At 53.3% G+C, this 25,006-nt stretch overlaps 3 protein-coding genes across 13 annotated transcripts in view; 1 reads left to right on the forward strand and 2 right to left on the reverse strand.

The window, feature by feature from the left end:
- Positions 1-5,416: 5,416 nt before the first annotated feature.
- ALDOA (aldolase, fructose-bisphosphate A) lies at positions 5,417-11,674 on the reverse strand. Of its 9 annotated transcripts, none has more exons than XM_077985818.1 (10): positions 11,602-11,674; positions 9,094-9,247; positions 8,768-8,900; positions 8,473-8,684; positions 7,124-7,178; positions 6,846-7,006; positions 6,434-6,517; positions 6,149-6,323; positions 5,799-5,998; positions 5,417-5,714 (listed from the first exon to the last, which is right to left on the reverse strand). In XM_077985818.1, exons 2-10 carry the CDS (start codon positions 9,232-9,234, stop codon positions 5,619-5,621), a joined length of 1,257 nt encoding a protein of 418 aa, XP_077841944.1. In that variant the 5' UTR covers positions 9,235-9,247; positions 11,602-11,674; the 3' UTR covers positions 5,417-5,618. The 9 variants fall into 9 exon arrangements, with proteins under 9 accessions (XP_077841944.1, XP_077841943.1, XP_028696696.1 ...); XM_077985817.1 differs by lacking the exon at positions 11,602-11,674 and adding an exon at positions 10,793-10,944; XM_028840863.2 differs by lacking the exon at positions 11,602-11,674 and adding an exon at positions 10,187-10,353.
- Positions 11,675-11,856: 182 nt separating this feature from the next.
- On the reverse strand, positions 11,857-24,056 carry LOC114674356 (uncharacterized). Of its 2 annotated transcripts, XM_028840868.2 has the most exons (5): positions 23,956-24,056; positions 23,674-23,709; positions 22,241-22,384; positions 21,841-21,996; positions 11,857-12,375 (listed from the first exon to the last, which is right to left on the reverse strand). In XM_028840868.2, the coding sequence occupies exons 2-5, from the start codon at positions 23,677-23,679 to the stop codon at positions 12,262-12,264; spliced, it is 420 nt and encodes a 139-aa protein (XP_028696701.1). In that variant the 5' UTR covers positions 23,680-23,709; positions 23,956-24,056; the 3' UTR covers positions 11,857-12,261. The 2 variants fall into 2 exon arrangements, with proteins under 2 accessions (XP_028696701.1, XP_028696703.1); XM_028840870.2 differs by lacking the exon at positions 22,241-22,384 and having other exon boundaries at positions 12,033-12,375.
- Positions 24,057-24,141: 85 nt separating this feature from the next.
- Positions 24,142-25,006, forward strand: part of TLCD3B (TLC domain containing 3B) — a 34,936-nt gene continuing 34,071 nt past the window's right edge. The window contains exon 1 of one of the 2 annotated variants that reach the window (XM_077983824.1): positions 24,142-24,414. The gene's annotated coding sequence lies outside the window, so the exon portion shown is untranslated. The remainder of the gene's footprint in view (positions 24,415-25,006) is intronic. The other variant, XM_077983823.1, reaches the window with a different exon arrangement.

Consider the following 25,006-nt stretch of genomic DNA (forward strand, 5'->3'; position numbering starts at 1 on the left):
TTACAGGCATGCGCCACCACGCCGGGCTAATTTTGTATTTTTAACAGAGACGTGGTTTCTTCTTGTTGGTCAGACTGGTCTCGAACTGCGTACCTCAGGTGATCCGCCCCCGCCCCCCCTTCGCCTCCCAAAGTGCTGGGATTACAGCCGTTAGGCACCGCGCCCGGCCACAACTTACTTTTTTTTTTTTTTTTTTTTGAGACAGAGTCTCCTCTGTCGCCCAGGCTGGAGTGCAGTGGCCGGATCTCAGCTCACTGCAAGCTCCGCCTTCCGGGTTCACGCCATTCTCCGGCCTCAGCCTCCCGAGTAGCTGGGACTACAGGCGCCCACCACCTCGCCCGGCTAATTTTTTGCATTTTTTAGTAGAGACGGGGTTTCACCGTGTTAGCCAGGATGGTCTCGATCTCCTGACCTCGTGATCCACCCGTCTCGGCCTCCCAAAGTGCTGGGATTACAGGCTTGAGCCACCGCGCCCGGCAACTTTCTTTTTCCTAAATTAGAGACAGGGTCTCTCTCTGTCGCTCAGGCTGGAGTCCGTGGGGCTATCATAACTCACTGTCACTTCGAACCCCTGGGCTCAAACCATCCTCCTGCCTCGGGCCTCCCAAAGTGCTGGGATTACAGGTGTGAGCCACCGCACCCGGCCATCCTCCATTTCAGCTAGGGAAACAAGCAGAGCTGGGGCTAGGCTTTGTAACTTTATTGCACTTTTTAAAAAATGTTACATATTTTTGTTATTTTGTTAGCCTTCCCCACCACAATCCTTGGAGGATCCAACTTTGTCTTTTTAAGTATTGCAGCCCCAGTGGTTAGAATAAGGCCTGGCACCGTAGGCATACATAAATACTTGTTAATACTTTTTCAATGGATGAGGGAATCCCGGTTCGGATCTCTTCCTTTGCCGTCAGAGAAATATTTGCCATGGACAACTTCAGAAGTTACCATATTGGAATCCACTTTTCCCACGCCAAGCCTGTGCCTCAGTCAGCATGACTTCTCTGATTCCAAAATGGTCCCCTTGACATTTCTTAGTTGCTTTTTTTCTTCCTCTTCTTTTTCTTTTTTGAGACAGAGTCTCGCTCTCTTGCTCTGTCGCCCAGGCTGGAGTGCAGTGGCGCGATCTCGGCTCACTGCAAGCTCCGCCTCCCGGGTTCATGCCATTCTCCTGCCTCAGCCTCCTGAGTAGCTGGGACTGCAGGCGCCCACCACCACGCCCGGCTAATTTTTTTTGTATTTTTTAGTAGAGATAGGGTTTCACCGTGTTAGCCAGGATGGTCTCGATCTCCTGACCTTGTGATCCGCCCGCCTCGGCCTCCCAAAGTGCTGGGATTAGCGGCGTGAGCCACCGCACCTGGCCAATTTTATTTTTTGTATTTTTAGTAGAGACGGGGTTTCATCATGTTAGCTAGGATGGTCTCAATTTCCTGACCTCGTGATCCACCCGACTCGGTCTCCTGAAGTGCTGGGATTACAGGCGTGAGCCTCCTCTCCCGGCCTCCTCTTTTTTTTTTTTTTTTTGAGGCGAAGGCTTGGTTTCTTGCCCAGACTGGAGTGCAGTGGTGCAATCTTGGCTCACTGCAACCTCCACCTTCCAGGTTCAAGCGATTATTCTCCTGCCTCAGCCTCCCAAGTACTGGGCGCCACCACGCCTGGCTAATTTTTGTATTTTCATTTGTTTATTTTTTAAAGACAGATCTTTGCTCTTGTCGCCCAGGCTGGAGTGCAATGGAGCAATTTTGGCTCACCGCAACCTCTGCCTCTGGGGTTCAAGCAACTCTCCTGCCTCAGCGTCCTGAGTAGCTGGGATTACAAGCATCCGCCACCACACCCAGCTAATTTTTGCATTTTTAATAGAGACGGGCTTTCACCATGTTGGTCAGGCTGATCTCAAACTCCTGACCTCAGGTGATCCACCTGCCTCAGCCTCCGAAAGTGCTGGGATTACATGCTTGAGCCACCGTGCCCGGCTTCTTAGTTGCTTACTATTGAGTGAAAGTTTATGCCTTTTTTAAGAGGAGGAAACTGGCTCAGAGAGGTTAAATAACTCGTTCATTGCTTGTATAACTGTGGATGGGGGATTTTACACTGAAATTTGAATCCGGGGCCAGGTGTGGTGGCTCAAGCACGTAATCTCAGCACTTTGGGAGGCCAAGGTGAATCACTTGAGCCCAGTAGTTCAAGACCAGGCTGGGCAACAGAGTGAGACCCTGTCTGTAAACACAAAGAATAAGAAATTTGAACCCGGCTGGGTGTGGTGGCTCAAGCCTGTAATCCCAGCACTTTGGGAGGCCAAGGCAGGTGGATCACCTGAGGTCAGGAGTTCGAGATCAGCCTGACCAACATGGTGAAACCCCGTCTCTACTATTAAAAAAAAAAAAAAAAGCTGGGCTTGGTGGTGCGCTTGTAGTCCCAGCTACCTGGGAGGCTGAGGCAGGTGAATTGCTTGAACCCGGGAGGCGGAAGTTGCAGTGAGCTGAAATTGTGACACTGCACTCCAGCCTGGCCCTCTCAAAAAAATAAAAGAAATTTGAACTTAGAAAGTTGTGTCCTCAGGTCTAGTTTTTTTTCTATCAATTACTCTTTTGGGAACTCAGATTATCATAAAATTAAGAGGTCCAGGACAGGCGTGGTGGCTCACGCCTGTAATCCTAGCACTTTGGGAGGCCAAGGTGGGCAGATTACCTGAGGTCAGCAGTTCAAGACCAGCCTGGCCAACATGGTGAAACTCCATCTCTACCAAAAAAAAGAAGAAAAATACAAAAAATTACCCAGGTGCAGTGGCACACGCCTGTAATCCCAGCTACTCTGGAGAGGCTGAGGCAGGACAATCGCTTGAACCTGGGAGGCAGAGGTTGCAGTGAGCCCAGATCACACCACTGCCCTCCAACCTGGGCTACAGAGCGAGACTTCGTCTCAAAAAATATAAATAAAGTCCAAAACTCCCAAACTGGTATACGATGTTCTCTGCTTCTCTAGTCTTTTTTTTTTTTTTTGAGACGGAGTCTCACTCTGTCGCCCAGGCTGGAGTGCCGTGGTGCAATCTCAGCTCACCGCAACCTGCACCTCCTGGGTTCAAGCGATTCTTCTACCTCAGTCTCCCGAGTAGCTGGGACTACGGGCGTGCACCACCACACCCAGCTAATTTTTATATTATTAGTGGAGACGGGGGTTTCACCGTATTGGCCAGGCTGGTCTTGAACTCCTGACCTCGCGATCCACCCGCCTTGGCCTCCCAAAGTGCTAGGATTGCAGGTGTGAGCCACCGCGCCCAGCTGAAACTATTGATCTTTAAACAATCTCTCCAGCCTCTGAGCCTCTGCACGTTCCCTTTTGGAATGTCCCCTTTGCCGTCTTCTACTGACCTTCAATTTTTATTTGCTTCACTTCAGTGTGTTTCCCAGAGTTGAATGAGGCTAGGCAGACAAATAAATCCAAAGTTTGGGGGAATAATAGTGATTGGTTTTGTTTTAGATGTAGGCAATAGAAACAAAATATGCAGAAAAGGGAAGGACCAGGTTTCATTTTAATTTTTATTTTTTGAGACGGAGTCTGGCTCTGTTGCCTAGGCTGGAGTGCAGTGGCACAGTCTCAGCTCACCATTACCTCCGCCTCCTGGGTTCAAGCAATTCTCCTGCCTCAGCCTCCCGAGTAGTTGGAACTACAGGTGCACACCACTAGGCCTGGATAATTTTTGTATTTTTAGTAGAGACGAGGTTTCACTATGTTGGCCAGGCTGTTCTCAAACTCCTGACCTCGTGATCCACCCACCTTGGTCTCCCAAAATGGTGGGATTATAGGCATGAACCACTGCGCCCAGCCTAGGATCAAGTTTTTATGCTCCTAGAAGGTTCTAGGTAAGTCCGTTCTACCTCAATCACTGCAGATATTCTCTAGGTCCAGAGGGCTGATGTAGTTACTGTATACCCCAGCCTGGGTCATTGGGGAAGGGCCCAAAGTAAGGGCACAGCACGCTCATTCTAGCTTCGTGGAAAGCAGCAGCTGCAAAGGCTCAGTTCTTGACCTGGAGCCTGAGCTCTATAGCTGAACTTCTGTATCTGCATTATCAAGGGGGTGCTGGAAACAATTCAAGGTTTTTATGGGATTCCATTGCCCAAAGGAGACTAAGAAGCCCTCTCTAATTCCATCTCCTGTTAAAATGGGAAAACAGGCCGTGCGCGGTGGCTCAAGCCTATCATCCCAGCAAATTGGGAAGGCCGAGGCTGGCGGATTACCTGAGGTCAGGAGTTCAAGACCAGCCTGACCAACATGGCGAAACCTCGTCTCTACTAAAAACACAAAAATTAGCTGGGCATGGTGGCGTGCGCCTGTAATCCCAGCTACTATGTAGGCCGAGGCAGGAGAATCACTTGAACCCGGGAGGGGGAGGTTGCAGTGAGCATCGACCGTGTCATTGCACTCCAGCCTGGGCGACAAGAGCGAAACTCTGTCTCAAAAAGAAAAAAGATGGCCGGGTGCAGTGGCTCACACCTGTAATCCCAGCATTTTGGGAGGCCGAGGTAGGCGGATCACAAGGTCAGGAGATCGAGACCATCCTGGCTAACAAGGTGAAACCCCGTCTCTACTGAAACTACAAAAAAATTAGCTGGGTGTGGTGGCGGGCGCCTATAGTCCCAGCACTTTGGGAGGCTGAGGTGGAGAACCATGTGATGTCAGGAGTTAGAGACTAGTCTGGCCAACATGGTGAAACCCCGCCTCTACTAAAAAATACAAAGATTAGCCAGGTACAGTGGCATGTGCCTGTAATCCCAGCTACTCAGGAGGCTGAGGCAGGACAACTGCTTGAGCCTGGGAGGCAGACATTGCAGTGAGCCAAGATCGTGCCACTGCATTCCAGTCTGGGTGACAGAGTGAGACTGTCTCAAAAAACAAAAACAAAAACAAAAAAAACACCAAGAGATATGCATGAGCATCCTTTCCACCAAGAAACAGTTCAATCTTGGGCAAAAGAGCCTTAGGTGTAAGTTGAAAATAACAGCATCTACTCATAGAACACCCATTATGTTGCCTAGCTCATGTCACTCAGGAAAAGTGAGCTAATTAGTGGGTTTCTGTCACAGGGGTCTTCTGTCCCCCTTGAGTTCTGGGCCTAAAAGTGAGGCTGAGGCTGCAGCCTCCTAAGACATGAGCGGTTACAGCCATACTCCCCAGCTGTGAGCCCTATCTGATGCTGTTAGGTGAAGGGGCAGAGCCTGTAGTGGCTGGAAGAAAATGTCACAAGCTCTCAGCCTCTCTCAAAGCCCTGGCCAAGTATAAAACAGAGCAGGAAAGTCCTTTCCCCTTTCACCCCTTTACTGCCCTGAAAGGAAGAACAGAGAACAGGGGCTCTTTCTTCTTCTGGGCTCTGTTGCCTCCCCAGGCCCTCCCCTGCATTAGACAAAAGACACGGATGGCCGACTCCCCCTTAAATAGCTGTTTATTTGGCAGTGTGCTGGAAAGGGTGATGGACTTAGCATTCACAGACGACACCATACACCACTGTCACGAGGGAGGCAAGAGCGCGGGCAAGCCAGTCTGGAGCCCCGAGGAGGAGGCCCCCTCTTCAAGAGTGGGAGGGGGCGGGGCCTGGAGTGTTGGGGGCAGCCTGGGAACACCTCCGCTTAATAGGCGTGGTTAGAGACGAAGAGGGACTCGCTAGCAGCAGCTCCAGCATGACCGCTCGGGGTGTACTTTCCTTGACAGGCAAGGCTGTTGGCCTAAGCGGGGAGAGGGGTGGAGTGAGAAGGGTTCTTCTAAGTCCCGTCCACCCAGGGACCCTGCCCACCCCTGCCTATCCTTACCAGGGCTCGCTTGACGTACTCCTCCTGTGCAGCCTTCAGGTTCTCCTTCTTCCCACCCCAGGCCTTCAGGGCAGAGGCCTGCAGGGCTCGGCCATAAGAGAAGGTCAGGGCCCAGGGCTTCAGCAGGGGGCACTTGTTAATGGCATTGAGGTTGATGGATGCCTCCTCCTCACTCTGGCCTCCAGACAGGAAGGTGATCCCTGTAGAGCAGGGGCGAGAGGCTGTGGTCAGAGACCCAGGAAGCTGCAGGAGCTGGTGGAAGCTGCCATGGAAATCCGTCCAAATGGGCATAGGGTTGTGGGTAGAGCTCATCTACTGCCTAGAGGTCAAGATGACAGTGTGGGCCTCACCAGTGACAGCCGGGGGGACTGTGCGGCGCAGCGCTGTGACGGTCGCCATGGCAATCTCCTCATGAGAAAACTTCTGGGTGCAAGCGTGGCCTGGGGTGACCATATTGGGCTTCAGCAAGGTGCCTTCCAGGTAGATGTGGTGGTCGCTCAGAGCCTTGTAGACAGCAGCCAGCACCTGGAGCAGAGCAGGGGCATGGTGGGGTAGTGGGGTGGAGGAGAGGATAGGGGTTAGCCCCAGGGTCCCCGCCCAGTCACCTTGCACTGGTCAGGCAGGCAGTCACTTACCTTCTCGGTCACATACTGGCAGCGCTTCAAGTCATGGTCCCCATCAGGGAGGATCTCAGGCTCCACGATGGGCACAATGCCATTCTGCAGGGTGAGGGACAGGGTCACTGAGGCCTCCTAACCTGGAGTCCCACCTACCGCTCTCCATAGCCACTGGTTAAGACCATATCTTGATGATGCCAGGGACTCAGGCTTCAAAGCCCTTAGCAGATGACAGGAGACAGGCGCCTCCTCAGATCCACCCACAATCCCTCCTTAGCCCCTCTGCCTCGAACAGCCCTTGAGTGCTCTCCACCGGCCAAAGCTGATGCTTGCTTTGGGGGAGATAGGCATCATGGCGGGTGACTGGCAAGTTAACGACACTGGAACCAAATGAGGTGGGAGGTGGCCTATTGGGGACCTGCAGGCCCACCTGCTGGCAGATGCTGGCATAACGGGCCAGGACATTGGCATTTTCCATGATGGCGAGGGCTGAGGGGGTGTGTTCCCCAATTTTCAGCACACAACGCCACTTGGCAAAGTCAGCTCCATCCTTCTTGTACTGGGCACAGCGCTCAGACAGCCCATCCAACCCTAAAAGAAGACGGAGGGGTCAGAGCACAGTGGGGAGGGGCATGTAGTTTCCACTCCTCTCAGCACCCAAACCTACTCTGGTTGGGTTCGTAGGGCAGAGAATCAAACAGTTCTCACCTTGGGTGGTAGTCTCGCCATTTGTCCCTGCCAGGGGAACCACGCCCTTGTCTACCTGTTGGGGTCGAGGTAACAGCATTAATACACAGGAAATGACCTCTAGTACCCTTCCCACTGTTGCCCCGGCTGGAGTACAGTGGTGGGATCTCAGCTCACTGAAGCCTCCACTTCCTGGGCTCAAGTGATCCTCCTGCCTCAGCCTAAGTAGCTGGGCGTGAACCTCTTTCCTCTTCTTTAGCCCCAGTCTTCCCCCAAATTTACTTAATCTCTTAAATTGCATCTCAAGGCTGGCAAATATTTTCACTTAGTTACAATTATTTAGTTACTTAAGCCAGGCGCAGTGGCTCACGCCTGTAATCCCAACACTTTGAGAGGCCAAGAAAAGCGGATCACGAGATCAGGAGATTGAGACCATCCTAACTAACATGGTGAAACCCCGTCTCTACTAAAAATACAAAAAAAAAAAATTAGCTGGGTGTTGTGGCGGGCGCCTGTAGTCCCAGCTACTCGGGAGGCTGAGGCAGAAGAATGGTGTGAACCCGGGAGGTGGAGCTCGCAGTGAGCTGAGATCGCACCACTGCACTCCAGCCTGGGCAACAGAGCCAGGCTCTGTCTCAAAAAAAAAAAAAAAAACTACTTAATATTTAGTTGCTAAAATACTTAGTTACAATTTAATTAAAATATTTTCACTTAGTTCACTTAGTAACAATCCTCTGAGACAGGATACACTGGGATATTTGACAACAGATATGTTGAGTGAATTGGGTGTCAGGAGACTGGGGCTCTGCCACTTACTCTGAGCAAAACACTTCACTTCCCTGAGCTTCTGAGATTTTCATCTGTAAAGGGGGAATAATACTGTTCTCTTAGAATTGTGAGGATTAGGCCGGGCGCGGTGGCTCAAGCCTGTAATCCCAGCACTTTGGGAGGCCAAGACGGGCGGATCACGAGGTCAGGAGATTGAGACCATCCTGGCTGACACGGTGAAACCCTGTCTCTACTAAAAAAAAAAAATACAAAAAACTAGCCGGGCGAGGTGGCGGGCGCCTGTAGTCCCAGCTACTCGGGAGGCTGAGGCAGGAGAATGGTGTGAACCCGGGAGGCGGAGCTTGCAGTGAGCTGAGATCCGGCCACTGCACACCAGCCTGGGTGGCAGAGCGAGACTCCGTCTCAAAAAAAAAAAAAAGAATTGTGAGGATTAAAAATGTCGAGTAAATGCCCTAAGCCTGAAGCAGGCTCCATGCAAGTCTCTAGGCCTCCAATCCAGCATTCATTCCCTGCCTCACTAACCTGGATTTCCTTCCTCCATTTCCATCTCAAACCTCACATCCTGAGGCCCTGCCCCTCACCTTGATGCCCACAACACCGCCCTTGGATTTTATAACTTGGGGGAAGGGACGACCATCATCCGCCTTCTGGTAGAGTGTCTCGTGGAAGAGGATGACACCCCCAATGCAGGGGTTCACGCGGTCGTCAGCTGTCAGCAGCAGCTGGCGGTAGAAGCGCCGGTTCTCCTCGGTGTTCTCGGTGCCAATGGACTGCAGCCTCTTGGCAATGCTCCCTGGGAGTGTCACATGGGAATTAGGGGACCAGCCTGCCACTCCTAACCCTGCACCCTCCACCCATTCTGTCTCCTGCCCGCACCAGTGGACTCATCTGCAGCCAGGATGCCCTTGCCGGGTGCCACGATGCGGTGAGCGATGTCAGACAGCTCCTTCTTCTGCTCCGGGGTCAGCGCTGGATATTGGTAGGGCATGGTGCTGGTGGTAGCAAGTTCCTGGGTACAGGAAGCAGGGGAAGGACTAGTTAGCTGGGGTTTCCCATCATCTCCCAATGAGCAGGGCTTCTCGCCTGGAGGTCAGGGAAACGTTCCCTACCTCCCCTGCCCCACACCCAGCAGGCCCTGGGGCGCTTCTGGTCCCCAGCTCTCCCGTAGGCCCAACTTCCCTATACTAGGCCTGCCCCTGTACCTTTCCTAACTCTGTCTGGTGCTGGGTGTTGCCCAGCTGAGGGTGGAGTTGCGCACTGGCAACTGGGGGAAAGGAAAAGGCCATAGCCATAGACAGGTGGGTCATGTTGAAGCTGGACCCTTCTGGCTTGCGCCTTGCCATGGGGTCACCTTGCCTGAAAACAAAACCGAACCGGAGTATTTTAGAATGTAAAGATTGAATCGAGCAGAGGGCCCAACACCCTCGTGGGAAAGGGCCCAGATAAGGGTAAAGTCTGTGCTTCAAGCCACACAGCAACCCCGGAGCCAGATCTGAGATTAGAACCCAGCTCTTCTGACTGCCACTGGGGTGTTCCTTCCAATCCACCCAAGATCCCAGGACTGGCCCAGGCTCCAAGTCTTCAAGGACATCCCAAGGTCAGGCTTTTCCCCACAAGGGAGGGGGTGGGTGGTAGGAAAGGGGTATTAGGAAAAAGATAAGAGAGCAACGAGAAGCCCAGGAAAGGGCGGCGGAACAAGCCCTAGCCCGAGGCAAGGAAAGCGGTAAGCTTTGCCGTCGTCACTGTTCCTACGGGGCAAGCGCCTTCCCCTGAAAAATGCTCCTGTCGCTTCGCACGGCTGCAGCTGTTCCGGGCTCAGAATCAAGGTCGCCCGATAAGGAGAGACAGGGAAAGCGTTAATGGGGCATCAAGCACCGCCAAGGGGTTTCCCCTCCTCACGAGTGGCGGCCCGTTTCCCAGGGCAGAAACCAACCTCCCGCTTGCGAGAACCCTGGGGCTGTACACGGGCCGACCCCCACCCCTCAGTGGCTCTTAGGATCCCCGCCAGGGCTAAGGGGCCCTAATCCTTTGCCACAGGGGTCCCTGCAAGAAAAGGGGAGGGGAATGGTCCTTCATCTCATCCGGCTTCCTCCCCCGCCATGACTCAGCACGCGCTGCCGCTGCATTGCGCAGTTATGGGACCTCAGGCTGGAGGAGCCGGAGAGCCTGTGTGTGGCTGGTAGTAGGGAGACGCTGGCATGGGGTGGGGTGCTCCACGAGGACGCCCAACCCGCCACTGCCCCCAAGATCCCTCTCCAAGGTCCCTGGTCCCTGCACGTGAAGAGAGGCGCTCACCTGGCACAGAAGAGGGGCGGGTGTGCAGGGTGCGGCGGCAGAGGGCGGCGGGCTGGCGAGTGGACTCAGTGAGCGAACGCGGCACTCGTCACCAGGACCCCTTCTGCGGCGCGTTCCGAGAGGAACGCAACCGATTCAGCTTCGGAGGGGGCGGCGCAGGGGGCGGGAAAGAGGAAGGCAGCGCCTGGCCTTTTAAAGGCACCACTCCGCCCTCCGCCGAGCATTTTCCTTTACGAGGAGCGGGCGGCGTCCAATTGCAGGCGATAGACTGGGCTACGGACCGCCCCTGAGAGGCGCAGCCCAGAGGCCGCGCTAGGAAGGGGCGGGCGCCGAGAACACGATCCCTCCCCACCCCCCTCGGACGTGACTCGGGCCACATCCCGCGGGTCGCAAGCTCCCGCCCCTCCGCTCCTTTCCCCCCAGCCTGGTGCGCTCTGGGGCGCCGTGACTCAGCCAGAATGTTGGCACTGGAGAAGGGGGAGACCGGGAAGTGGGGGATGCGGATAGAAGAGTCGGAAACGAAGGAGGCTGAGTTTCGTCGCCCAGGCCGGGCCCGCGGCCCGGGACCGCCCCAGCTTCGGGCTTCGCGGCTGCGGCGCGTGTCACCATCGGGGCCACATCGCGCAGTCGTGCCTCAGCCTGCCTCGCCCGCGGGCTGGATCCGCGCGGAGCCGATCCCCAGTCACTGGCCCAGGCGTAACAGAGGCGGAGGAAAGGGCAGCGAGAGGACGCGCAGGCAGCGCGAGAGGGCAGCAGAGCTGGCGCAGCGCGGAGGCGACGCCTCCCGGTGCGAGCTCCCGGCGGGCGGGCCGGGCTGGGTCGCGCATGCGTGCGCGCTCTCTGCCTGGGCCGCCGCAGCCAGGCTGGTAGTCTTCTGCGCCACCGAAAACCAGAATGCGCGGCTATGGACCGGCCGCTGCTCGGCCTCGGGCATGCGGGGCCACAGTTCCTGCCAAACGCCCTCCTTGCGCCTGACTTCCATCTCCAAAATAAAATCCGACCCCGAACTGATCTGTCTCCCAGATGCTTAGCCCCCTGCTCCTACCGTCCAAGTCTCCCCTCCTCACCGGGACCCATCTGGACCCTGTCGGCCCAACCCCATCCCCACCCCGGCCCGGTCCTGCAAGGGGCCCACCTGCGGCAAGGCTGAAGGAGCCGGCAGAGCCTGGTCAGCAGCGAGTGAGCCAGGGGTGCCCGGGCTGGGTTATAAGGCGGCTCCTGCCCGCCCCACACGTGTCCCCGACCTTCTCCGATGACCCCTGCCCTTTTCCCGCCACGGATCCTCTGGCAGGGACCTATATTTAGGGAAACCTGAAGCCCCTGACATTCACACCAGCCTGGGGCCCGGCATGGAGGAAGGGGGAGGAAGCCTTGGGTCGGCCCTGTTGACGGGGAGGGAGCCCTTGCCCACTCACCGGTGCTTCAGAGGAAATTTCTTCTTTGGAAATCCAGACGGAGGCCCTTGATTGTCAAGAGAAATAAATCTTTGGCCAGGGACCTGTGGGAGGGAAAGGGATGAGGGGACTCAGATCACGTGGCCTCCCTGCCACCCTCCCAGACTCCTCTAATCTCTCTCCTCCCCAGACTCCCTGCCGTGATGGTGGCTGTTCTGATTCTCTGGAGCCCTGGTTTTTTTTAGGAAGGAGAGCAGATACTGGCACTACACTCACCTCCTAAAATAACCGAGAGTCCGTGGACGGAGTGTGGTCGGGCACCCTTGTGTACCCGGTACTCAAGGGCCAGGCTCCTCCTATAACACTTGTGTGTGGTGAGCAGCGCCACCCCCCTGCCCACCTTCAAATAGAATCGTTGACGTGGGGAGGGGAAAGGGAGCCAGGACACCTGCCCCAGCAGTAGCCCCTCTCTCTTCTGGCCCTCCAGAGGAGCTGCCGTCCAGTCGGCCAAGAGTCCCGCCCTGCAGGGAGCCAGGCCCCGCACTGCCACTTCCAGTTCCCAGGCCTGGGTGCTGGGCAGGCCATTTGTGGTTCCAGTGGCCTGGAGAAAGGCTCTTCAGGGAGGAGGGCCCATGGGCCCTGGGGGCTGGCCACTCTCCAGAGGGCAGGGGCCCTGGGTTCTCATCGGAGCTTGATTTCGAAGCAGAGACAGTTGAGGCTCTGGCAGTCGGGGAGCTGGCACGTACAGGCACAGTCGCAGAGTGGGCAGCAGCGGGGGCAGCGAGGTGCCCAGTCCTGAGGGAGGAGAGAGAGGGGTGAGGTAGGTGGGATGGGGCCAAGCCTGTTGCTCTCTAAGGGGAGAAGGGAACAAAGAGGCCTGGGAAGTTCCACTTGCCCAGTGGAACAGAGGGTACTGTCCATCATTCCCAGAAACAAGAGCAATTCTCTGTGCTGTTGAAAAATCAGCAATGAGTCCTTGTTCTGAACAACTGAGTTCAGGAGCTAGAAGCAACGATTCGGCGTTCTCTCCTTCCTATTTTATGGGTGAGAAGACTGAGGACCAGACAGCAACTGGCCCTGGGTCCCATGCTAGAATTTGGGCCTCCCAGTGTTAAGCTCAAAAGATGGCTCTGCTACAGTCCCGGGGTCTGTGCAGTTGAGGCAGTAGACAGAGAAAGCACATACATTTTTCTGTCCATCATGAAAATGACTTGTGGGCTTTATGGACTTCTTCAGCATGAGACCAAACTATAGGGTCTCATTCTCACTATTTTTGTGCATCTGCTCTCTGCAAGGAACAGACCGCATTCGTGAATGATTTAAAAAATCTTTCCAGGTATCTTTGAAAATGGCAATTTACATATTTTTCTTTTCTTTTCTTTTCTTTTCTTTTTTTTTTTTTTTTTTGAGACAGGGTCTCACTCTGTCGCCCAGGGTGGAGTGCAATGATGCGATCTTAGCTCACTGCAACCTCCGCCTCCTGGGTTCAAGCAATTCTTCTGCCTCAGCCTCCCAAGTACCTGGAACTACAGGTGTGAGCCACCACACCCAGCTAATTTTTGTATTTGTAGTAGAGATGGGGGTTTCACCATGTTAGTCAGGCTGGTCTCGAACTCCTGACCTCAGGTGATCCACCTGCCTTGGCCTCCCAAAGTGTTGGGATTACAGGAGTGAGCAACTGTGCCCTGCCATATATATATATATATCGAAATGGAGTTTTGCTCCTGTTGCCCAGGCTGGAGCTCAATAGCGTGATCTTGGCTCACTGCAACCTCCACCTCCAGGTTCAAGTGGTTCTCCTGCCTCAGTCTCTCAAGTAGGTGGGATTACAGGCATGCGCCACCACAGCTGGCTAATTTTGTATTTTTAGTAGAGACAGGGTTTCGCCATGTTGACCAGGCTAGTCTTGAACTCCTGACCTCAGGTGATCTGCCCGCCTCGGCCTCCCGAAGTGCTGGGATTACAGGCATGAACCACCGTGCTTGGCCCATTTTTTGTATTTTTTTGTAGAGACAGGGTTTCATCATGTTGCCCAGGCTAGTTTCAAACTCCTAGGCTAAACCCACCTTGGTCTTCCAACGTGCTGGGATTACAGGCATGTGCCACTGCACCCAATCAATTTTAATGTTTTCAAAAGAATTAGATCTGTTTTTTTTTTTTTTTTTTTTTTTTTTTGAGACAGAGTCTTGCTCTGTCACCCACGCTGGAGTGCAATGGCAGGATCTCGGCTCACTGCAACCTCTGCCTCCCGGGTTCAAGTGATTCTCCTGTCTCAGCCTCCTGAGTAGCTGGAATTACAGGTGCCCACCAGTACACCCGGCTAATTTTTGTATTTTTAGTAGAGACGGGGTTTCACCATGTTAGTCAGGCTGGTCTTGAATTCCTGACTTCAGGTGATCCACCCACCTTGGCCTCCCAAAGTACTGGGATTACAGGTGTGAGCCACTGCGCCCAGCCTTATATCTTTTAATTATCAGAATCCTGAGTAATGGGCTTCTTTACAAAAGAGAAAATGGATGGCTGGACAAGGTGGCTCACGCCTGTAATCCCAACAACTTGGGAGGCCAAGGTGGGCGGATCACTTGAGGTCAGGAATTCAAGACCAGCTGGGCTAACATGGCGAAACCTCTTCTCAACTAAAAACACAAAAATTAGCTGGGCGTGGTAGCGTGCACTTGTAATCCCAGCTACTCAGAAGCCTGAAGCAGGAGAATTGCTTGAGCTTGGGAGGCAGAGGCTGCAGTGAGCTGAGATCGACCCACTGCACTCCAGCCTGGGCAACAGAACAAGACTCTGCCTCAAAAAAAAAAAAAAAAAAAAAAAAAAGAAGCTGGGCGTGGTGGCTCACTCCTGTAATCCCAGCACTTTGGGAGGCTGAGGTGGGTGGATCACGAGGTCAGTAGATCGAGACCATCCTGGCTAACATGGTGAAACCCCGTCTCTACTAAAAATAAAAAAGAATCAGCCGGGTGTGGTGGCCTGCGCCTGTAGTCCCAGCTACTCGGGAGAGCGAGACAGGAGAATTGCTTGAACCCAAGCAATTGGGCGACAGAGCGAGACTTGGTCTCAGAAGAAAAAAAAAAGGAAATAGAGGCATAGATAGAGAGTTAAGTGATGAGAATGGAGCTGGGATGTACAGTCCTGCCTGCAATCCCCTTTGAGCCCTCTGCCTCCCAGCACTAGGAGCATCAGCCTCTCTCTGGGTCTGCCAGGGCGGGGGCAGCTCATCCCATATTCTCCACTGAGCTAGCACAGGACTCATGCTCAGCAGGCGTCTGAGATATAAATGAATGCTGAATGAATGGATGAATCTAAGCATATCATTTGTCTTCTTTAGGCAAAGAAGAAAGAAGAGGGCTTCTCAGCTTCTGAAGGAAACAAGGTCTGTCTCTTAGAGAATAGGAACAGCATGTACTTAGAGGCAAGAAGGGAGAACTGGTCTATCCAGTGCACTGCTGTCCTCCCCTAGGACAGGGATGACCTGCAGCTGCCTTAGGCATGGGCTGGAGTCAGGCCAAATGGCTGAAGTGGCCCAGGATGGCTGTGTGACAGAAGACTGGCTCCTTGAGGCCAGAGGCAGAGGTAGTGACAGTCACAGTTGTACAGTTCAATCAGAAACTTGGCCAAGCCAGGAATAGGGGAATGACCTTTCCAGTAGCTGAGGTTTCGGGGTGCAGTGTCAGATGGCTGGTGAGATCAGATATCACTAGGGGCTGCAGTGAGGGGAGGGGACCTGCCACCTGCAGGGACAGGGGTCTGAATTGGGCTGTGTTACTGTCAACAGAACTGCCTCCTGGTGGGAGGCTAGAACTGTCATGGTGGAAGGGAGAGAGAAATGATTTTCCTGTGTTTGATGAGGGTGTGATTTAGGGTGTCTCTAGGGAGTCCCAGTGTGGGGATGAAATCGCTTCTGCGGGTTTTTGAAGGACCACACCATCATTCCGTGCACAGAACCCGTGGCTGAGAGAGGCTCTGCTGCCATTACCTCAGAAAAGAGGGTATTAAAAGCATTTCTTGGCTCTCTCCCTTGGAAGGGTTTAGATCTTGTCATTAATAACTGGCTAATGGATTTCTCAACTGTTACAAGCAGCCATGTGGCTTCTGGAAGGAATCTGCTGTTTAAGTACATTAAACAAGGACTCTGCAAGACTGTTAACCCTTGTGTCTCTCTTGGCTCTCAGGAGAGTTTTTCACTCGAATTTTTCCTGTTGACACTGACAGCCATCATCGTAGAGATGGTTAAAGCTCAGGCCCTAGAGTCAGTAAGGCCTGGGTTTGAACCTCAGCTTGGCTAATTCATGTTTTCAGCCCTCAGTTTCCTCATTTCTGCAATAAATATAACACCTAAGGCTGGGTGCAGTGGCTCACACCTGTAATCCCAGCACTTTGGGAGGTCAAGGTGGGCGGACCACCTGAGATCAGGAGTTCAAGACTAGCCTGGCCAACATGGTGAAACCTCATCTCTATTAAAAATACAAAAATTCTTTGGGAGGCCGAGGCGGGCGGATCACAAGGTCAGGAGATCGAGACCACGGTGAAACCCGTCTCTACTAAAAATACAAAAAATTAGCCGGGCGCAGTGGCGGGCGCCTATAGTCCCAGCTACTCAGGAGGCTGAGGCAGGAGAATGGCGTGAACCCGGGAGGCAGAGCTTGCAGTGAGCCGAGATCCCGCCACTGCACTCCAGCCTGGGTGACAGAGCGAGACTCCGTCCCAAAAAAAAAATACAAAAATTTCCGGGTGCAGTGGCTCACGCCTGGAATCCCAGCACTTTGGGAGGCCGAGGCGGGTGGATTGCCTGAGCTCAGGGGTTCGAAACCAGCCTGGGCAACATGGCAAAACCTCGTCTCTACTAAAAATACAAAAAATTAGCCGGGTGTGGTGGCGGACACCTGTAATCCCAGCTACTCAGGAAGCTAAGGCAAGAGAATTGCTTGAACCCAGGAGGCGGAGGTTGCAGTGAGCAGAGATCATGTCACTGCACTGCAGCCTGGTGACAGAACGATACTGTCTAAAAAACAAACAAACAAACAAAAATTAGCTGGGCATGGTAGCACATGCCTGTGGTCCCAGCTACTCAGGAGGCTGAGGTGGGAGACTTGCTTAAACCTGGGAGGTGGAGATTGCAGTGAGCCGAGATTGTTTTACTGCACTCCAGCCTGGGCAACAGAGTGAGACTCCATCTCAAAAGAATAAAATAGGCTGGGTGCAGTGGCTCACACCTGTAATTCCAGCACTTTGGGAGGCTGAGGCAGGCAGATCACAATATCAGATCGAGAGCATCCTGGCTAACACGGTGAAACCCTGTCTCTACTAAAAATACAAAAAATTTGTTGGGCGTGGTGGCGGGCACCTGTAGTCCCAGCTACTGGGGAGGCTGAGGCAGGAGAATGGCGTGAACCCGGGAGGCAGAGCTTGCAGTGAGCCGAGATCTCTCCACTGCACTCTAGCCTGGGCGACAGAGCGAGACTCTCTCAAAAAAAAAAAAAAAAAAAAAAAAAGAATAAAATAAAATAAAATGAACAAATATAACACCTACTTCATAAGGTCATTTTGGGGAATTGGTGGAAAGAACTAAGCATGATGCCTGATAAGTAGTGAGTGCTGGACGAAACAGAGCTGTTCTTGGCCGGGCGCGGCGGCTCACACCCGTAATCCCAGCACTTTGTAAGGCCAAGGCAGGGGGATCGCCTGAGGTCAGGAGTTCAAGACCAACCTGGCCAACATGGTGAAACCCTGTCTCTACTAAAAATACAAAATTTAGCCGGGCATGGTGGCAGGTGCCTGTAATCTCAGCTACTTGGGAGGCTGAGTCAGGAGAATCACTTGAACCTGGGAGGCAAAGATTGCAGTGAGCCAAGATCGCACCACTGCATTCCAGCCTGGGCAACAGAGGGAGCACTGCACTCCAGCCTGGGTGACAGAGCGAGACCCTGTCTGGAAAAAAAAAAAGAAAGAAAGAAAAAGAATGAGAGCTATTCTTATCATAGCTTCTTCCCTCAGCAGTGGTTCTTAAGCTGATGTGCATCAGAATCATGTGAGAACTCGTAGAAGATTCACAAACTCTAGCCCCAGCCCAGACCTGAGTGTGGGGCCTAGATGCCTGGCTTTTAAGTCCCATACCTGTTTCTGACCGCATGCAGGGCGAAGCAACCGCTGCTCCAGAGCACGCCATTTCTCACCCTCTGTTGTAATGGCCTAGTTATTTCTCTCTCTCCATCACCAGAATGGAAGCCCTGCGAGGATAGGGACCTTCTCTATCTTGTTTCTGCTGAGTCCCCAGGGCCCTAGACAGTGCGTCAACAGTAACTCCATAAATCTTTGGTGAGTGAGTCAATGAACGAACGAATGAATGAGAACCTTGCAACATGTACATGAAAGAAGCAGAGCAGGCCAGGCATGGTGGCTCACGCCTGTAATCCCAGCACTTTGTGAGGCCAAGGCGGGTGGATCACGAGGTCAGGAGATCAAGACCATCCTGGCTAGCACGATGAAAACTCATCTCTACTAAAAATACAAAAAATTAGCCAGGTGTGGTGGCACGCGCCTGTAATCCTAGCTACTCGGGAGGCTGAGACAGGAGAATCGCTTGAACCCAGGAGGCGGAGGTTGAAGTGAGCTGAGATCGCACCACTGCGCTGCAGTGTGGGTGACAGAACGAGACTCTGTCTCAAAAAGAAAAAAACCCACAGAAGCAGAGCAGGCGAGCCGGCAGGTTTCTCCCTCAGTAACGAAGAAAAACCTGGGTTTCTGTTCCGGCTGGTCCAGTCATATAACCTCCAAGTCACTCCAGCCTCCATAAGCCTCAGTGTCTACAGCTGCCACGTGGCAAGACATTTGTAACCTTCCTGGCTGTTATTACAGGGAAACTGAAGAGGGAGGGACTTAAATGTACTTTGTGGAAAGGCAGCTCAAGGACAGAAAGAATCTGCCCCACCCTCCACCCTGCTAAATCCCTTCCGAGCTCCAGCGGAAACCGGAGAGGATCAGGCCCTGATGTCTCCAGGTTTTAAAGTTCCTGGGGAAGGTGGGAGGGCCCAGTCCATCCTTACAATGCACCTCACCCATCCTCTCGCCCAACGAGGCGATGAGTCCCTGGCTATTCACTTCAAGTAGACAGAAGGAGTAGGAGGTGGCATCCCCAGGACAGGGGGCCAGAAATCATTTTATAATGGAGTATCTCCTATAAGACAGGAGGTTGTTTTGTTTTGTTTTGTTTTTGAGACGGAGTCTCACTCTGTCACCCAGGCTGGAGTGCAGTGGCACGATCTCAGCTCACTGCAATCTCTACCTCCCGGGTTCAAGCAATTCTCCTGCCTCAGCCTTTCCAGTAGCTGGGATTACAGGCGAGTACCACCACGCCAAGACAGGAGTTTTCAGAACCCAAGGTCTCCTCCTTTTGCCCTTCTGCCCCTCAGCTCCAACCCTGGGACCCCTCTCCTGACTGCCCCTAGGAAACCAGAAGCCGATTGTCTGAAAAAGCGCTCCTTGCTCCACAATTTACTTCAAAACTGAAAACACGGCAGGGATTAGCACCAATCATCGTGTACCTAGGTTATGAATTTGCTTTTATCCTCCCCTTCCGTCCTAGGGAAGGAAGGTCACCACTCCAAGGGCAGGCACTTTGCTGTCTGAATCTCTGAGCCCAAAATAATCATTCCTCAGGAAGGTGGTCAATTACATTTAACATCTTTAAACCCACAAATGCAAACAGGCCTGTCTGCAAGCCAGGCTTCTTTCTCCCCTGAGGATTCTACTTCAGCTAACACTGTGGAGCTATTTGTGATGCAAGATTCTCCTGCGTAACACTCTGGAGAAGCCACTAAACTTCCCTAAGCCAGCTTACTCCCCGCTGCAGGAGGAGGACAGTAACCCCTGCATGTCTGCACGCACAGGCACAGATAGGTGGCCAAGTGTGATGTCAGGTTAAAAAGGGCAAGTAGAGGCTGAGCCCGGTGGCTCACATTTGTAATTCCAGCACTTTAGGAGGCCGAGGCAGGCAGATCACCTGAGGTCAGGAGTTGGAGACCAGCCTGACCAACATGGAGAAACTCCGTCTCTACTAACAATACAAAATTAGCCAGGCGTGGTGGCGCATCGCTGTAATCCCAGCTACTCGGGAGGCTGAGGCAGGAAAATCACTTGAACCCAGCAGGCGGAGATTGCAGTGAGCCGAGATGGCACCATTGCACTCAAGCCTGGGCAACAAGAGCAAGACTTGTCTCAAAAAAAAAAAAAAAAAGGGCAAGTAGAGGCTGGGCATGGGCATGGTGGCTTACACCTGTAATCCCAGTACTTTGGGAGGCTGAGGATGGCGGATCACTTGAGCCCAGAAGTTCAACACCAGCCTGGGAAACATCATGAAACCCCATCTCTGCGAAAGATACAAACATTAACTGGGTGTGGTGGCATGTACCTGTAGTCTCAGCTACTCAGGAGGCTGAGGCTGAGGTGGAAGGATTGCTTGAGCCCAGGAGGTAGAGGCTGCAGTGAGCTATGATTGCACTACCGGACTCCAGCCTGGGTGACAAAGCAAGATCCTATCTCAAAAAAGGTGGGGGATAGAGGAACAGTAGCAGGTATGATGAAATAACCTACGTGATAGCACCCAATTTTTGCCAAATAATAGTAAAATACAGCAGTGATAGTACTGTATATTAGTATATGAGAGATACATATAAAACAGCAACTTTGGGATAGAGAGCGGGTTTGTAAAGTGATTAGTACTTTCTGTGTATTTCTTATTTATTTATTTATTTTTTGAGACGGAGTCTCGCTCTGTTGCCCAGGCTGGAGTGCAGTGGCCAGCTCTCAGCTCACTGCAAGCTCCACCCCCGGGTTCACGCCATTCTCCTGGCTCAGCCTCCCGAGTAGCTGGGACTACAGGCGCCCGCCACCTCGCCCGGCTAGTTTTTTGTATTTTTTAGTAGAGACGGGGTTTCACCGTGTTAGCCAGGATGGTCTCGATCTCCTGACCTCGTGATCCGCCTGTCTCGGCCTCCCAAAGTGCTGGGATTACAGGCTTGAGCCACCGCGCCCGGCCCTTTCTGTGTATTTCTATAGGTATACTTTGTAAGTAGTATTTTCTGTAATCAGAAAAAACATATAGGTTTTAAAAAATACCCAGGTCTCCAGGAGTTCAAGGCTGCAGTGAGCTGTGATTGTGCCACTGCACTCTAGCCTGGGTGACAGACCAAAACTCTATCTCTGGGGAAAAAAAAAAAAAAAAACGGCCAGGCTCAGTGGCTCAGCCTATAATCTTAGCACTTTGCTTTGGGAGGCTGAGGCGGGCAGATCACCAGGTCAGGAGTTCAAGACCAGCCTGGCCAACATGGTGAAACCACATCTCTACTAAAAATAACAAAAATTAGCTGGGCGTGGTGGCACACGCCTGTAATCTTAGCTACTCAGGAGGCTGAGGCAGGAGAACTGCTTGAACCCAGGAGGTGGAAGTTGCAGTGAGCTGAGATTACGCCATTGCACTCCAGCCTGGGCAACAGAGCTAGACTCTGACTCAAAAAAACAAAAACAAAAAAAAAAAAACCATGGCTGGGCCATGGTGGCTCACACCTGTAATCCCAGCACTTTGGGCAGCCAAGGCGGGTGGATCATTTGAGGTCAGGAGTTTGAGACCAGCCTGACCAACATGGTGAAACCCATCTATACTAAAAATACAAAAATTAGCTGTATGGTAGTTGTGTGCACCTGTAATCCCAACTACTCAGGAGGCTGAGGCAGGAGAATTGCTTGAGCCTGGGAGGTGGAGGTTGTGGTGAGCCAAGATTGCGCTACAGCACTCCAGCCTGGGTGAGAGAGTGAGGCCCTGTCTCAAACAACAACAACAAAAAAAAAGAAAGAAAGAAAAAAAAAAAAAAACCCAGCTCTGGAAGGAGGAAAGTAAAAAAAAAAAGAAACTCAGTTCTCAGTTCTCAGGGTTGTTGGGAAAAACAATGAGTTCAGTAAAGAGGTCCTATACCTGGAACATAGTTCATTCGGTGAACGGAAAGGAGCTGTGTGAGCTGTTTTTTGTTACCCACATCACCTTTCTCCGGCTGACACCCTATTTTATTTTCTTCAAGTAACTTTCACCAGACATTATCTGATAGGTTGTTTTTACCTGTCTCCACGTGACTCACACCCCGGAACCGTGCCTGGCCTTGAGAAGGTGCTCAGTAATAAATGTTGTTGAGCAAAAAAATGAATGCACCGATCATTCCTAGATCAGGGCTTAGCGGGGCAGGGGGTAGGAATGGAACTCACAGCTCCGGTAGGCTGGGGGCAGCAGGCATCCAGGAAGTGGGCCCGGCTAGGCAGAGGAAAGTCGCAGGCTTCTGCACAGGTCCAGCAGCAGTCTGGGGGCCCTGAGGCACCTTGCTTCCTGCAGGGGGAGCTACCGTCCGCGCAGCAGCCCTGGGCCTAGATCACAGGGTTCAGGATGTGGAACAGGCAGCAGATAGTGACAGCCAAGCCAGCTTTCCCGAGGGGGCAGGAAAAGGTTTGGCTGGGGACAGGAGAGGAGGGACCCCCTGGTACTACAAAACGGATAGATGCAAGGGCTAAATGTCAAGTGTCTCAGGGTAAGAGCCTGCAGATGAAGGGACAGGTTAACGGGATTCCTCTTCCCCAGAGCCCACCCTTTATCCCCCACCAGACCCCTCACCAGCAGGCAGTGCCTAGTCAGCAGGACTAGACCCAGCAGCAACAAATAGATGCCCACAGCGATGAAGACGATGGCAGGGATGGGGAGCAGCAGGGGAGGGCTGCTGACAGGAGCCGGGGTTGGATTCCATGGACTAGAGGAGGCCTGGACGAGCACAGGGGGAAGGGATGACAAGGAGGTGGAGAGGGGTTGCAGGAACACGGGAATACCATGAGGGACGCGGAGGCGGGTGGGAGAGGAATGGCCACCAGATGGTGGGGAGAGCATCAATGGGACTACACCCTGACTCATTATCTTGTGCCCTGAGCCTGCCTTTTTCCCTATCATTTCCAGTTTAGCACCATCAAGCACTTCTGCATTCTAGAGTCTTCTAGGGCTTACTGATTTTCCTTCTGGAATGCCTCTCCAAAGAGATCTCTTGTCTCTGACTCCCCTGCCACTCCTTTACCATCCCTCAGCTCACATTACCGGCCCCTGTCATCCAACCTGCAATTTTTCCCCTTTTCCATACCAGATGTCCTTGTGTATCCCTCCCTCCCTTACAATCCATCAATGGCTCCCAGTAACTCACTTAAAACTTTTTCTTTTATTTATTTACTTTATTATTATTATTGAGATGGAGTCTCACTCTGTCACCCAAGCTGGAGTGCAGTGGGGCGATCTCGGCTCATGCAACCTCTGCCATCCGGGTTCAAGGGATTCTCCTACTTCAGCCTCCCAAGTAGCTGGGATAAAAGGCGCGCGCCACCACACCCAGCTAATGTTTGTATTTTTAGTACAGAGGGGGTTTCGCCATGTTGGCCAGGCTGGTCTTGAACTCCTAATCTCAGGTGATCCACCCACCTCGGCCTCCCAAAGTGCTGGGATTCCAAGCATGAGCCACCGCACCTGGCTATTTTTCTTAGAGACAGTGTCTCACTCTGTCACCCAGGCCGGAATGCAGCGGCAAGATCATGGCTCGCTGCAGCCTCGAGCTCCTGGGCTTAAACGATCCTCCCACCTCAGCCTCCTCAGTAGCTGGAATTACAGGCGACAGCCACCACACCTGGCACTTAAAACTTATGTCAGTGACAAAATTCCCAGTTTAGTCCTGCCTACCTCTCTCCCTCCTTCTCTTCCAAACACATGATAGCCCTAGCAATTCCCCAAATGCTGCAGCCTCCCTCTCACCCCCAGGCTGTTTCCTCTGCCGGAAATGCCTTTTCTCCTGGATTACTTGGTCAACCTCCTCATCTTGCCAGGAATACCAGAAATGTGCTCTCCCGTGGGAAGTCCATTCCTGGCACTCTTCCTCACAGTTCTCGTCCTGAGCTGGCAGGGTGTAGTCTCTGTTGGGTAGAAGCCCCCTCCCCAGTCCGTGCTGGAAGGCAGGCTCAGTCGGGGTGAGGACAGGGCGCTGAGGGGCTCAGAGAGGGGAAGGGGCCCGGACTTACGTCCATGGGGCAGGGCAGAGCCAGTCAATCCGGGAGCTGCAGAAGGAAGGTTCTGGGTCTCAGGGGCTGAGAGGCACCGTTAGACCGGGGTGCCCACCCTCCTTCCCTTTCCTGTTTGGGGAAACTGAGGCCATCGCTGGGCCAGAGGGTGGAATTCGGGAAAGGGAATGGGAGGCGGGGGATCCGAGGCGGCGCCTTCCTCGCAGGCTCCAGCGCGCCCCAGACCACTCCCCTCTTCAGTCCCTACACCCCGGGCTTCCCCGGTCGGTCCGCCCCCATCACCTGCACCCTCGGGCCGCGGGCAATTCACGGATTCCGCGCCGAGCTGGGTCCAATAGGCCGAGGCACCGGCTCCGCCCAGAAGCCGTTCGCGGCATCCAGCTGTTGCCATGGTGACGAGAGCGGCGTTTTTTACGGCGGCCGCCGAGGCCCAAACTCCCTCCTGCCGCCTCGCGCCTCCCGCTTCGCGCCTCCCGCCTCCCGCCTGAGCTTCCGCTGATACCAGCTTTGCGCCGCTGCGGCCCTAGGGGCTTTTTCGAGGGGACCCAAGGGGAAGAGCGAATCCCGCCACCGCCAGCCTAGGTCGGATCCTCATCAGATGCTGGACGTTGGAGGAGGCACCGGGTTGTGGGGCGCCACAGGAGGATCGAACCCCCAGGCTACACCGAAGACTTGGATGTATCTCCGGCCAAGCCATTGCGCATCTGCAAAAGGGAGAAAAGCCTGCTGCTCGGGGATATTGTAAAAATCAAAGCTACTTTTTATATTTTATTTTTATTTATTTATTTATTTTTGAGACCGAGTCTCGCTCTGTCGCCCAGACTGCAGTGCAGTGGTGCGATTTCGGCTCACTGCAACCTCCGCCTCCCGGGTTCAAGCGATTCGCCTGCCTCAGCCTCCCGAGTAGCTGGGATTACAGGCGCGCACCACCACACCCGGCTAATTTTTGTATTTTTAGTAAAGACGGGATTTCGCAATGTTGACCAGGCTGGTCTCGAACTCCTGACCTCAGGTGATCTGCCCGCTTCGGCCTCCCAAAGTGGTGGGATTACAGGCGTGAGCCACCGCACCCAGCCTATTTTTATTTTTTAAAATGTAGCTTTGGGCCGGGTGCGGTGGCTCACGCCTGTAATTCCAATACTTTGGGAGGCCAAGGCTGGTAGATCACGAGGTCAGGAGATTGAGACCAATCTGGCTAACACGGTGAAACCCCGTCTCTACTAAAAATACAAAAAAAAAAAAAAAAAAAAGCCGGGCGTGGGGGCGGGCACCTGTAGTCCCAGCTACTTGGGAGGCTGAGGCTGGAGAATGGTGTGAATCCGGGAGGCTGAGC

Source organism: Macaca mulatta, chromosome 20 (genome assembly GCF_049350105.2).
Source record: "Macaca mulatta isolate MMU2019108-1 chromosome 20, T2T-MMU8v2.0, whole genome shotgun sequence".
Classification (NCBI taxonomy): domain Eukaryota; kingdom Metazoa; phylum Chordata; class Mammalia; order Primates; family Cercopithecidae; genus Macaca; species Macaca mulatta.

What these genes read in the sequence shown, in the direction of transcription:
- ALDOA (XM_077985817.1), bottom strand. An exon ending in GGCTGCAGATGAGTCCACTG is followed by an intron (nt 8,685 to 8,767) that starts GTGCGGGCAGGA and finishes TGACACTCCCAG; the next exon opens with GGAGCATTGCCAAGAGGCTG. An exon ending in ATGCCAGCATCTGCCAGCAG is followed by an intron (nt 6,518 to 6,845) that starts GTGGGCCTGCAG and finishes CTCACCCTGCAG; the next exon opens with AATGGCATTGTGCCCATCGT.
- LOC114674356 (XM_028840868.2), bottom strand. An exon ending in TGACTAGGCACTGCCTGCTG is followed by an intron (nt 21,997 to 22,240) that starts GTGAGGGGTCTG and finishes CCTGTGATCTAG; the next exon opens with GCCCAGGGCTGCTGCGCGGA. An exon ending in GCCCCCAGCCTACCGGAGCT is followed by an intron (nt 12,376 to 21,840) that starts GTGAGTTCCATT and finishes CTCCTCCCTCAG; the next exon opens with GACTGGGCACCTCGCTGCCC.